General features: G+C 41.7%; 1 protein-coding gene across 3 annotated transcripts in view; it reads right to left on the bottom strand.

Moving 5' to 3' along the window:
* Window positions 1-230: 230 nt before the first annotated feature.
* The window catches only part of LOC147017862 (profilin-3-like), a 32,421-nt gene continuing 17,999 nt past the window's right edge, over window positions 231-14,652 (bottom strand). The window contains exons 3-4 of one of the 3 annotated variants that reach the window (XM_085896926.1): window positions 13,932-13,974; window positions 790-13,736 (exon numbers count right to left, since the gene is read on the bottom strand). In XM_085896926.1, the coding sequence (XP_085753052.1) occupies window positions 13,661-13,736; window positions 13,932-13,974 (119 nt within the window). In that variant the 3' untranslated portion in view covers window positions 790-13,660. Of the gene's footprint in view, window positions 13,975-14,652 lie in introns of all 3 variants that reach the window. The other 2 variants (XM_085896927.1, XM_085896925.1) reach the window with 2 other exon arrangements.

The following is a 14,652-nucleotide window of genomic DNA, read 5'->3' as shown; positions in this document are numbered from 1 at the left end:
TTTGGAATGGGCATACAGTCTCCTTTCAAAAGGCATGGTGGGATATTTAACACCAACCAGATGGGACACCCAGCTTATTCCCACAAAAGGTTGGCACACCAATTAAAGTTTAGATTTTGTCAAATACAAAAACAATGGTACATTTTATGGAGTAGATGTGAATGTTGATTTATGCACCACAGATAGCATTTCAGACTTCATGGTTTGCCATTCCAAAATTCACAGGCCACTTCACAGCAAGACATGGTTTAATCGCATCAAAAGCAGACTTATGCAACTTTGTAGCCAAGAACTGTTTGAAGTACATTCAGTGAAAGAAAATTTGGTCATGTAAGGCAAGTAAAGCAGTCCAAGTTCATTAGGGAAAGAGCAATGGAAGTGAGGTGCAAACAAAATGCAAATTAAGCGAAGTGACAGTTTAGACAGTAAAATTGAGAAAAAAATTAAAAAAAAAACAAAAAAAAACTGGTGCAGTTCAAAAACTTGTAAGAAAGCTCATTCAAACTTCTAAATCATCAACTGATGTGGGTATTTAAACTTATGTTTATCCCAGGAAACAGGAAAAGAAACTTTTGACAAATTCTTGAAGTTCCAATCCCATTATTGGATGCAGCATCTGTCAGACAGGAATCAGGTCCAGAAAATGGATACAAGGTTTGGACATCAAGCTGGCTAAATGCAGAAATGTAAAGGTTGGAAGATTTTTTTTTTTTGGAAAATGAAACGTTGCAACACCTGTGCTGCTAAAGAAGAGCAGGGCAAGGAGAAATTTGGGGTGGGAGGAATCAAAAGTGTGCACTTTTAAGCCCTTGAATAGTATCGTTCACATCAGTGAGAAGAAGGTTGCTACGGACCGCATTTTTCCCCATCAAAAAAATGATGACTGCAGGTGGGGAAGAAACAGCAGAGTGATTACAACATGCACTTCCACAGATTGCAATGTTAAGCAAAGTTAGATTAATCATAACAAAAATAATAATAATAATAATAATAATAGTAACAACAATTTTCTCCTGAAGTAAAAAAACAAAAAACAGACATGACTCAGTAAAGAAAGCTAGAGTGGGGCATTTCCAGTTACCTGGTCATGGACATCCAACATTTTCACTGAAAATTGACAGATCGCAATGCAAGCTGCCACTGGGAAAACTGCCGAACAAAATCCTCCATCCCACAGAATGCCCCTAATTCATCGGTCTCCCTCGGTATCATTGCAGTTTGACGAGACTGAACCCGTTCCAGCAGTCGAATTGCAGTTATCAAGAACTCCATTTCCCCACCATCTGTCCTCCCCTTCCCATCCCATCCTGTACCCCTCAACCCCACCCAGGATGTGGTTCACAAAGCCATGGAAAACTAAATGTCACATTCCAAAAAGTTGTTTTCCAGGCCTTTTGATGCATGCATTTTATGTACAAATGACATTGGGGTTTTGTTTTTGTTTTTATTATTGACTTGCATGAATTTCCAAAATAAAAAAATTCCAGCTTCTACATTTTGGACAGAAATCGATGTAGATTTATGATTGGGTTACACATTTCGGAAGACCGACAATAAGTATTGTGATGGATTTTGGAATCCTCCAGGATGTCAAGGACCAAGGCACAACACGACAGAAGAGTTATTGAAGCATTTTGTTTTGATAATGGGTAGCAGACATTCATTGACCTTATAGCAAAGCTTGCCCTATTGTTCACTTTATTTCTAAACTCTCAACACTTCAAAACTCTTCACAACCACCCAACCTTCATCCACACCACAAAGTCCCACAAACCAACAATCTCACACAGAATAGCCTGCAATTGCTGTCAACACACAAACTGGACACGGCGCCTCACACCAAGGCGGCAAAGCAGCAGAAGTCAATGGTTTTTCGAAAACCCATCATGAATCGCACCTCTCCACACCCACAATGAATCATTCACCCAGTTTAGGGCCACATGCCCCAGCCAGCTTACGTTCAGGTAAAGGCTGGGTCACACCAATGCCCCCCACCTCCAGCACTCATCTGTCCATAAAACTTGCTCTTTTCCCAGGATGAATGTGACACCCAAGTTATTTGTGTTAAGTGATCATCAAAAGGGGTTCTGTGCCAAGAGAAGACTTTCATGTGCACCTTGCTGAATTAGAATAACTTCCAAATAGTTTGGTTGCCAGTTTTAATTGATTCGACATAGCATGCTGCATTGGAGTTCAGTTCACCCTCGCCGATTTGTTACAAGTAGTCAGAAGTTCTCAACTCAACCTTCAATCATGTTCAGCTGTATGGTGGAATAGGATTACTCGTTGGGAAGCACATTACTCTGTCTGGGGTTTAATTTGGCAAAGAGGTAAAGCAGGATTTAGACACTGGAAACTACCAAAATTAAATCTCAGTGTCTAAACTCTGTCCAGCAGATTTATCTGCAGAGCCGACAGCTTCAGGATCACCATCAGGGATGTAGATTCACCAATACCCTGAGTCATCCGAGGCAAATCCGTTATACAAACAAAATAAAACTTAAGAAAAAGAGATTTCAGACCCTTGCCAGGACATTTGTGTACTGTGACAATTAACAAGAAAACTGGAACGGCCACTCTATAGCTGCTGACAGTGATGATCAGGAACCAAAAATCCCGCTTTTTAAAATTTAAACAATACGTGACCAATGACATCAATTTTCAATTTAATTCAAAATTGGATTAAAATAAATTAAATTCAAATCAAATGGAAGACCAAATAGGTGGAGTTTTGCATTGCAGTCATCAGAAGGAACCCAAACAAGCAAAAAGTAAAGATGAAGTCATCAGGAGGAACCTGGATAGGATTTGAGTTTCAGTTGCAACTCCTCAACCCTCAAACCCATCCAGGCAAAACCAAGTGAGCCTCATTCAAAAAAAAAAAAATTCCAAAAGAATCCAGATTAAAAACAAATTGCACAATTCTAGCTGCCAGACCATGTGTGATCAGGCTGAAATTTAAGACATTCCCCATCACTACCGAATCATAATCTTGAAGTTTCACTTCAATTGATGAAGCAGTTAAAGAGAAAATTAAGATTTTCACTCAATGCAGACCGTGCGACATCAATTATTCACAAATACCCTGGTATCCCAAGGCTTGGGGAACATTTGTGTGATATTTCCCCCTCAATCTGTCCAGCCATTCTGGAGAAAAATTAAGGGTTTGGGGTAAATCCAATATGGCTGCCAAACCATGTGACCAATGAAGTTGTGTGTGAACATTTTGTTCCTCGGAGATAGGCAGTCATGTAAAGTTTTGCCTCGATTTGTTCAGCAATTTCAATTTTTTTTTTAATAATATGGCCGCCAAATCATGTGACCAATGAAGTCAAATTTTTATTTTCTGTGGATAAATTTATCCCAAGATGACAATTTCCAGACCAATCATATGTTGCATTCTACATTTGCAATGACAACGAAGGACTTATTAAAAACGTACATCACACTGATTCCTCAAGTGGCGTACCTGCCATGTGCTCAGATTTAAAAAAAAAACATTTCCTTGTTGGCGTTTCAGAGAGGCCCAAAGTTATTGTTTTTCCAACATGGCTGTCACACCACATGAGCTATGATGCCATAATAATCAGTAAAACATTCCACGAGTCAATCCGACGGTGAAAATTTTCTCAATTGGACAAGCAGTTGTGGAGAAAAACACTAAAGTTCTTTCCGGACAAACACCCAAACGCAATACTGTTGCGAATCTGGAAAACTATCACACTCAACATTCAGGTCCTTCAGCTCAGTTATCTCGGTGAGTACGTGTTTTATAGATAGCTTGCCTTCCCTTCTTTAATGGGTAAATCAATGTAAATGCGCTGTGATTTATTTTAATAGTTAGACCTTCGTTATTGTATAACTTGGTTTATGCAGTTCCTGCAGCTAAAATGTCGGGTCGGTAGGTCGAAATATAAATAAAATTTCAATTTTTGAAATTATATATACATTTTATGATTCCTTTTCAGATGTTCCATGGAAAAAGACAAGGGCAGGTGGGGGGAAAATAAATATAAATCCCGGACCAGGAGGATCAAAGAAAACATTGAAGATGGAAAAGCATTCAAATGCAGGATGCCATTGTTCACTGTATCATCTGATGTGAAAAACAATAAAGAAGGATTAAAACTTGTTTTTACAATATAGTCTGGCATGTTTTTCTTATAGGAACCTGTTGGATTATCAAACAAATGGAAACAATGCTGAGAAAATTACTGTCCAAGTCGTAGATATGCGCGTCTACGAGGAGTCAACATGCTCAAAACGGTCAATCAGAGCCATAACCAGCTCTTACTTTTCAGCGGGCATCTGATCGGACCGTCTCCCCATCCCCATGAGCACATCAAAGGTCGATTTCTGGTCCATTGAAGGCTGAATATCAGCATCTCGCAGGGAAACTTTGACATACCTGGCACCGAAATCTTTCAATACGAACAGCGGGGTACAACTTTCGACGTAACCAAAATTGACACAATTGAGAGTAGCCTGCAAATAATCCCTGCTGCTGCACTGAATTGATGCAATCGTTTGGCCAGAATATTCGTCATCAAGATGTTGCATGATTAAATCACCAATAGTCATTCAAATTTATACCGCTGACATACTTAACAATCACTTTCGCCCCAGAAACCAGTCAATCTGAACCACGCTGGCCACTGCTCAGATGCCATGACCGAAGACTACTGCGCAGTTTGGTTAAAGGTGACTCAGCATTTTGGCGCGCGCGCACAAAATTATATTTTGAAAATAAATGCCGACGTTTACATTTCGGGTTTTGAAACGTTTGCACCTTCGGCGGAAAATGTATAAATATAAAAGGCTAAAAATGTGTTTTATATTTATATTTCATTTCGGCAAATATACCGTCGGCGGATCCGTAAACCAAGTTATAAAATAAAACTAAGGCCTTAGGAGTTCTATCAGAACACCAAAGAAGAAGAACGACCCTCCGCTGCAAAGAAGAAGAATAACCCTCCCATCCCAAGATTCAGCGGCTGAAACAGAAATGACAGTTGGGGCGGGTCCCGCAGAGCAGCATAAACAGAAATGACTGTTGGGGCGGGTCTCACAGAGCGGCGTAAACAGAAATGACGGTTGGGGCGGGTCCCGCAAAGCAGCGTAAACAGAAATGACAGTTGGGGCGGATCCCGCAGAGCGGCGTAAACAGAAATGATGGTTGGGGCGGGTCCCGCAGAGCGGCATAAACAGAAATGACGGTTGGAGCGGGTCCCGCAGAAAGAAAGGTCAACAACTCCCACCCACGGATGCGCAGGGGAGCGTGCCGAGGGGGGAGGGTCGCAGCACACACGGAATGCATAAAAAGCGAGGAAGGAAGCAAAAAGAAAGAGGTTATTGTGGGACACTGATGGGGCAGCAGAAGAAAGCCAGGGAGAAGCTAAAGCGAGAGAGATCTGAAAGAGTGCTGTCATCGCCATCTTCTTCCTCCTTCTCCACACGGTCACGAGTTTGGACACCACCCCGTCTCACCTCAACCGGATTCGGCTACGCTGGCCCATCCTTCGACGACCGGAACCCCCCCCCCCCGGAAGGAGTGGATGTCCAGCCGCGAGTTCACGGCCAGGTAGCCAGCCATCCTGGTCCTCAGCCCGACTATCCTCCAGGCTGGTGGTCGAAATAAAGACCTTTCGGTCCAATTCTTGGGGTGTGCATATGTGTGTGTCTGTGAGCCTATCTAAGTAGAAAACTGTACAAGTGCTTTGTGCTGTATATATTTGCATTGCCTTGCGTTCTTTGGTTTAAATCTGCTCTTCTGTGTTCCCGAGTTCCCCATTATTGCATTACAAACAAATATACCCATTTGTTGAATGTTCTCAGCTCGTCGCGTCCATTCTTGCATTGACTGAGCGTGTCACGAAGTTAGCAGCTATTGCCATTGTAACAGAGTAATCGGGACCGACGGAACTCTGCAATCAAACCGCTCGGGATCGCACACGGAACGAGCACGCGAAGCAGCTCGTTTTGTACGAGTGCCGTCGAGGGTGAAATTCCCCAGTCGTTGGACCACGTGGGTATTTAGGTAAATTAAAATTGGCAATCGACCGTACCCCAGATGGTCTCTCCATTGTCGGATTTCTGTCCGATAGAGGACCCGTCGACTCCGGACTTATCCGGGGCGACGATCTGAATTCCGAGCGATCCGTCGAGCCGACTTGCGGCTCCATCGGGCAGTTGTGCCACGGCCGACGTCCCGGCCCTGCAACAATACCCTCTCTGGCGAGGGTAAAAATATAAGCACCTGCACTGGAGGCAAGGGGAAAAAAAATTGATGTGAGTTTGACCAGTCATGTAATGACTTGTGACACCATGCTTTGTGCTTGGAACCTCCAGTGCATGTGCCAAGTGTGCTCCGCCCGACCTCTCCCCAAATATCCAGTCATCACAGATTATGCATCTGGCCTTGCCTTCAAATTCTCTTCCTTGCTGTTTACAATCAGCAGTGAGCATGCCAAGCCAAAAGTCAAATACAACGGCACTCTTCAGCATCGCAAGATATACCTCCACCAACATTACATGATGGACTTGCACCAAATTTGTTTTAAATCCCTTCAGTTCTCAACCACATTTTTATCTGAACTTTTGAAACCAAAATCCAATCCATTTATCCTGACATGATATTTGACTATGATCAAGTTTAACTTGGATTGCTTCAGCCATTAAGTTATTGCGGGAACAAAAATAAATTATGACAGCCCGAAAACAATACATCCAGCAATGGTTGTGGAGGCTTGCAAAACGTTACGTGCACAGAAATTGATCCATAAACACCAAGCGAAAAGTGGGGTTAAGCAATTGGTTCAGTCAGTTTATGATCAAGGAACTACTTTATTTCAATTGAATGTTATATTTTTGAATATTGCAGAACACAAACCTGTAGTTTCACAGGACTTTGGCTCAATTTGGAAAACTGCACAGAATAGTTTTGCAGGCGCATGCGCAGACAGGAATTGTCTTGCCTGTCAAACAAAATTGAAAAATAATTTGAAAGAAGAAGCTTCGTTTTTAAGGGTCGAAACAAAGGACAAACGGGCATGAATAACTCATTTAACATGCAACATAAGTTGGTGTAAAAGACTGCATCATCAGTTTGCGACATCAAATTCTACCAACTTCAGAAAAATGAAAAATAAAAAAAAATACTCCCGAGTGGGAGTGCCGGTCATCTCTGCCAGAGGTCAAAAGTAACTGTGCCAGACTGGAATAGGGGTTCATAAAGTACGTACGCTCTACTTCCGGGTTTCAAAACCACCCACCGCCCTCTGTATGCAGGCTGGTGACCACCCACCCACCCACGGCCTCATACATCACTAATCGTTTGCAAAGCCAGCAGTTCCTTATGAACCGATGTTTGTAAGCCATGACGATGCAGTCCCTCGCGGTGTAATTTACCTTTTTCTTTTAATATCACAGCAAGTCAATTTTGAAAATAAAAGTACAAATTGTCTTTCAAAACAATGTTAATGTCATAAATGAAAGTAAGTGTGCATATAAACTTGTGTTCCATTGTTTTAGTTAAATCTGACAAAAGCTTCAAATGTAATATTTGTCTCAGAGAGTTCCGGTTCTTAATTTAATACTTTTTTTTGTACGTACTTTATGAACAGCCCATACGGGGAATCAGAGCGAAGTTTGAAGGGCTATAAAATCGCAACGAGAGCAAATTTCAAAAAAATGGCTCGTGTTCGAGATAATAGTCCGTAGTATCTGAATCACTAATAACATTTAATCTCTCTTGATAAATGAGGGAGGAGATACGATTTGAAATCGACGATTTTCGCAACTTTCACAGCCTCGTGACATTGACCTCGACCTTGGACGACCTTGTAAGTTGTATCGTTGTGCATGTCTCATCGACCTCTATCCATTCCACTATTGCTCATTTGTCTCCACTCGGTTGATTGTGGATGGACGGACGTACGGACGGACAGACTTCGAGACTGGGGTTATTAGGTCATCTCTACTGAGATGGTAGAGATGACCGAACTAGAACATCTTGGTTTGATCAGAGTTTAAAAGAATCTCATGTCCTTTATTTTCTCAAGACTGCACAAGGAAAGGTGTTCTCTGAACTCAAGTTTTACCTGCACCAAATTCTACTCACCAAAATCAACCATCAACTTTCAAATACAAGGCTGTGTGCAGTTTATGTTGCATACCCAGTTTTATCACCAAATTCAAAACCAAACATTCAGCAGATGCAAAACGACAACCATGACAGGATCTGACTTCCATGGTCACGTAGTGCAGCAGATTCCCCAAGCCCATAAAAATAATAAAAGGTCACTCAAAATGCACCTCCAGTCTTAAAGACCATTTCACAAGGTAAATTGTAAAAAGGGGACAGCATATCCTGAAGCTCACCTGGATCAGGAGCAAGTCATTCAAAACCCCACAACAAACCCCTGAAAGCCTGATTTTTAATTTTTAATGCCATGAACAAACTTTAGCACATCATGGGTGATAAAGGCTGTGCTCAAGTTTCATCAAAACCATGTGCATGGTTTCAGAAAAAGGAACATACCTATTTTTTTGGGGGGGGGTGGGAGGGGGGTGTACACCCCTCCCTCTGCAAAACCTGTTGAGCACAGATGTTGGTCAGTACACCTGAATTTTGGACATAAATCAGATATGAAGCTTATGAAGTTTCATCAAAATCATGTGTTTGGTTCAAGTGTTCACCGACCGACTGCTCAACCGCACAAGCTCACCAGACTAAAGTGCAGGTGAGCTAGAAATGGACAATGAAAAGTTCATTCTCTTCAGCACATGGTGAACATGGCTGAGATAAAAATATATATACACATACATATACAAATACATGTACATATATACAACCAGCACCACAGCATGACAATTTGGGATGGGGTTATAAAGTCTGTTGAATTATCAGCGAATAAGGCCAAACATCGATCAGAATGCTCAAGAAGAAAGTTGTTGGGTTGCACAACAAAACTACTATTTTGCTGTACATTCAAACAGGTGGTTCCACATGCACTTGTGTATGTTTGCACCCACAATTTTGAATCTGGAAAGAGCTATTATTGCCTGCTTAAGCAGGAGTTTCGGTAAACACTCATCTAAATAAATAAAAGCCCCGTGTGTTAAATTTCTTACGCAGGAAGTGACATCCCATTTATCACTCAGGGGGCAGATGCAATATCAGTATTAGCACCATTCACCATTTTATTTGCACTCAGAAAAAGTGAATTTATGCTGTCCAAAGCTCACTCATCGAAATTTGGGTTGATTACATGACCATTCCACTTTTCACAGCCACAACACAAGAGGCGAGACCGATTTGCAGCAAAAAACATATATATGGACGGGTAAGTAATTTCGGTCATTTGAAATTCTATCACAGATAATAAAATACATTTCTAAAATGGACATTTTTCTTTATGAAAAACATAAATCCACAAGCTTGAGATTTATATTCTTTAAATGGGATCCAAAATTACCTCTTCTGAAAACAATTGAATTGAGAATCACGAAGCAGTCCAATTTGCAGGGGGGGATATTTTTTTTTTGCTCATCACAAAGTAGAAAAAAAAGCTCTCAAGTGTAAATTTTTTTATATTTCACCAGCACCAAAGCTTGAAGCCATATTGATCCGAACGGCAGCTGACAAACAGTGCACGTCGAGCTCAGATTCAGGTCCAAATTCCAGCCATTAGCAACTCCAAAGGTTCTCAACGTTGAAACCAAGTAGGATTTTGAAGAAAAAAATTGGAGAAAAATGCACAATGGAAGCACTTTCAGGGGAATTGCAGAGCTAAATAATTTTGAGCCTGGTGCGAGCAATTCAGAGGAAGAAGGCAGAAGTGTTTGTGAAGATTAAAATGCCGATCACATCAGTTCAGTCGGCTTTTATTTTCCATTCAAGTGACCGTTTATAAGGTAGGAGTTTTGCATCAATTGATAAATCCGTTTCAATATTGCACAAGCAGAAATACCCACCAATGCCCAACAGCACAGACATGGGAAGCATATGCTGTCATGTCACAGGCTAACCAGTCTTTGATGAAAACACGGGATCATCGCGTTTCATACTTTCCCCAGACGTCATTTGGGTGTCATGTCGATGCCCCTGTCCAGTAGATGGGGGTTGTGGAGAGGGAAAGAAGGTGAATGATGGTAGTGGTAATTTTAGGGGATGGTGGTGGGTATTGTGGTTCATCGAGAAAGGGTGGGGAGATCCTGAGAGTTTAAGCATCCTCAGTCAAATCTCAGAAGATACACACATGCAGAGTTATGTTTGTGGGGTAGATGGAGGAATTTCATGGGAAAGATAGGAGTGCATGGAGTAGCTTCGTCCATGGCGACATCTTGATGTAAATAAAGTAGGGAAACTGAACACACACACACACACACACACACACACACACACACACACACACACACACACACACACACACACACACACACACACACACACACACACACACACACACACAAAAAGTGTTATATACCCCCACACAGGGGGAGGAGGGGGTGGTGGTGCTGTGTTAAATTAGGTAGGGTTACAGGATAATTTCTCCCAGTATGTGATCTTTTCCTATATTTTTGCATTTCAAGACCAGCGATAAAAAAAGAATCACGTCCTTAAAACCAGAGCTGGAAATTTCCAGTGAGAAGAGCAGCGCATCTCAGAAAATAACTCAGGACCTCCCGTTGCATGTGGAAAAAGAAAGGTCATGCTGATTTGTGGTGAGCAGACCAAGTACTGGGTGAAATCGGCAGTCAGAACACGACCAGAGAAGAGGACGAAGGGAGCGAGGTTCGTTAGCAGAAGAATGTGTACGGGACAAGCGAGTGAGGAGATGGCAGTTGGAAGAGAAGAGCATTACAGCTGGCTTTCCCTCGACAAGGTGAAGGCTGCACGATTGCGTTCATTCTGAGGCGAATTGGCTCACGTGGTGGAGCAAGACGCTTGCCATTGACTGCTGGCTGGTTCATGACCAGCCTCGAAGCCTCGTGCTGTGCCATCGGGGAAAGACGGTGCCATTCTGCAGACAGCAGCGGCATCAGCAAATGCAATCGATAAAAGAAGCTGCACAGCAGTTTGAGCTCTGGTGTTGAGCATCACTGCCCGAATTGCCTAGTGTACGTTTCCGGTTCAGAGCAGCTTTATGCCATTTTTGGGTACATTTTCCCCAGTGACAAAGCAGTTTGTTGACCTTCAAGCTTCCAAACCTCACATCTGGGTACACAGGAAAGTGCAGGGACAAAGAAGGGATTTTTATTTTATTATTCTGTTCTCTTGTCTGCATGAAAGTCAGTGAAGGCACCCCAAAATTACATTTCATTTTACTTGAAGTTCCATTTTTTATTACACTTGGAATTGTTACCATTGTAAACATTTGATATATTTTCATAAAACCCCATATTTATTCAAGTTGCTTGTGTGTATTTGTTGTGGGTTCAAGATAAACCCACTTGTGCATTTGGGTGGGTGGGGGGGGGGGCAACAGCAAGGTTGAAATACAAAATCAAGGGAGACTTGGACAAAATGGGTGGGGGAGGAATGAAGGGTCAGGGTGAGCACACATGGTAGACAAGATGGGTAAAGAAGCACACTCACAAAAGAAAAACGAAATTGGGAAGGGGTAGATTAACAGAGTCGAAAAGCTCATGACTTTGGATGGGGATGATCTGAGATGAACAGCTGCCTTGAAGACATGGGGGGGCGGGGGGGGGAGAACAAGATTGAAAAAGAGGTGGGGGAAAGGAACAAATAAAGTGGTGAGCAACGATTCTGGAAGTTCCACCAGAAGGGGAATGGTGGACCAAATACACCCTGCAGAAAACGGGAGGGGGTGAGGGAGACAAAGCACAGGTACAAAACCAGAAAGTAGGTGGTTGAAGAAAGGCCACCAACCTGCGATTGCAAAAGGAAAGGCCAATTGACTCAGCTTCATCATGAGACATTTGATCTTGAAGGCCTTGGCTTCCATGGAGTCAAGCAGAGCAATGTGCAAGGCAGGAGGCACCAGCAAAAGGATACCCAGTCAGTGACTGGCTTTGGAGACAAACTTCAAAACGTGGTTTTTACACAATGGTGGCTGACAGCGAGACCAAGGAACTTGTGGGTTACAAAAACAAGTGAAACCCTTCAATACAGCACATGTGGTGAAGCAAATGAGTACACTAATGTTAAAATATGCAATTTATGCTTTTTCAGTTGAAAAACAATTAAAAAGCGTACTTAATATTTGAAATGTAAAAATCTTATTGTGATAAGCACATATATATATATATATATATATATATATATATACATATATATATACATATATATATATATATATATATATATATATATATATATATATATATATATATATATATATATATATATATACATATATATATACATATATACACATATACACACACAACAGAAGGAATGAAATCGTTCGATACAGCGTGGCAGGGGGCCGCAAAAAAATGATGGCACAAGAACAACTTAGCTTTCAGTATTTGGCACGAAATGCGATGGTGGGCGGAAATGACGTCTTTCGTTCGTTCATACATGAGAGGGGAGCGTTTGTTTTTTTTTTTCCCCGTCAACAATAAATTCAATGGTTTTCACATATATAACATTAGTTTCACAAATTTCCATTGAAATACTCAGGTATTTCCGTCAATTGTCGCCATTTCAGTCTAGGTTACGCACTGCCATCTACCGGACGGCCATCATTGGCTGTCTTGAGGCACGTGGGGGCGGGGGGGGGACACCGGAGATGTGGTAGACACCGGGTACATTTCAAACTCTGTGCAATTGTATACAGTGCACGCGCTGTAAAAAGAGGGTTCAGAAAAGTATCGGCTCTGAGGAATCACACAGGTAGAGTGGTTAGTGAGGAAAGCAAGATGGAAGGGTTATTGAAGTTATTTTGCTTCAACATTTACAAAAGTCAGGAGAATTGCCAACAGCTGAGTGTCAGAGGTGAGGAAGGGCTTTGACATTGACAGAAGATGCAGGTTGGAGACAAAGTAAAGGAACAGCAAGGAAATCAAAGGGAAGATAAAGCCCAGGGGACAGATAATACACCCGAGAACAAGGGAAGGAGCTGAGCAAAATGCAGGATGTTTGCAATATCTTTAATAGCTTACTTGAATCAGGACAGAACCAGAGGATTGGAGAGTAGCAAATGTAACACCAATATTTAAGAAAGGATCCAGACAAATTGGGGAACTCGAGACCTGCAAGTTGGATTTCAGTTGTGGGATGGTGTTGGACAACAATTTGGGACCAGATGAGGAACCATTTAAATAAATACAAACTAAAGGAAGCCAGGATGGGTACACCAAAAGATAGATCTTATCAAACAAATTTTAGTTCGATGCAGCAGTTTCTGATTGGGTAGATGAGGGAATGGCAGTGGACAGAGGACATCTTCAACTATGGGATGTGACGCGGTGTAAAATAGGAGATTGTTAGCCAACTACCAAAGTGAGGGCTTATGGACTGGCTGGTCAGGTAGTTAATTGGATTGCAAACTGGCGTACCTCAAGGATCAGGACTCTGACAATTATTCTTCATAATTTACATCAATAATTTGCATTGTGAGGTAAAGAGTACTCTCCAAATTTGATGACAAAGGTTGGAGGTAGAGTCTGTAAAGGGTAGTGATCAGATTCAGGAAAGTATTGATACTTGCAGAGATTGGGCAAAAGATTGGCAGATGCAGTTCAACATCAACAAATGCAAGGTGCTGGGGATGGGCAAGCATAAAGGAAATAAAGATTACATGATGCAAGGGCAATCTTGGAGCACGTCAGAATAATCCGGGAGTGATAAAAACACAATTCCACTTCAGTTGAAACCATTGTCCAGTGAAATGCAAACCTCATTACAAGTGTGGAGTGCATCAATAGATGAATAGTAAAGTGAGGGGTCATCAACATACATTGCTTGCTGAAACAATGCAAAGTGGGACCAAAGATCAAGCCCTGTGGAACATCAGAATCAGAGCAGGGAGAAAAATTAACCCTCAAGTACCATCTTGAAATTTGAAAGTAAATGCAAAATGATCAAATGCATAACTACATGCACCTGCTGACTGAAGCATGAAAACAACTTGGACAATTTGGAGAAATTTGGTGTGTGACGAGGACAAAATGATTAGATTTGGGTGAAGATCCAAATGCAAGAATTTAATGAAACAGAAGACCAAGAAGGAACCTGAAGAAGTAAAGAGTAAAGATAGTCAAGAAGAACCTGGATAGGATTCAGGTTTCATCAACTCCACAACCCTCAAAAGCCCTCCAGGTGCAGCCGAGAGCTTTACAGAAAGATATAATAGAAGACAGAAATATAGGGTAGAAAAGATGAGTACAAATAGCAAGTATTGGAATGAAGAAAGATGTGAAAAAAAAATTGAGAAAGTAGTGCAAAATGAACGAACAAGGATGTCAGGTAGAACCCAGACAGATTTCAACAGTTGTTCAGACTCAAACAGAAACATGCATCAGCTACCAGGTTCTAAAAGATTCATAATTTAGTGATGGGGCAAAAACCAACATACAGCACAATAGCTCAAAAAGCTCTGCCAGATTGGGACAGAGCAGTGGACAGGTTGGGTGGTGCATGACAAGGTCGAATAAATTCAATTTTGGTGAAAAACCAGA

The sequence above is a fragment of the Eptatretus burgeri genome, chromosome 10 (assembly GCF_056783735.1).
Source record: "Eptatretus burgeri isolate ZD-2024b chromosome 10, Ebu_testis_v1, whole genome shotgun sequence".
NCBI classification, from domain to species: Eukaryota; Metazoa; Chordata; class Myxini; order Myxiniformes; family Myxinidae; genus Eptatretus; species Eptatretus burgeri.
Note: the sequence above shows the minus strand (reverse complement) of the source record. Positions and strands in the feature narration are given on the sequence as shown.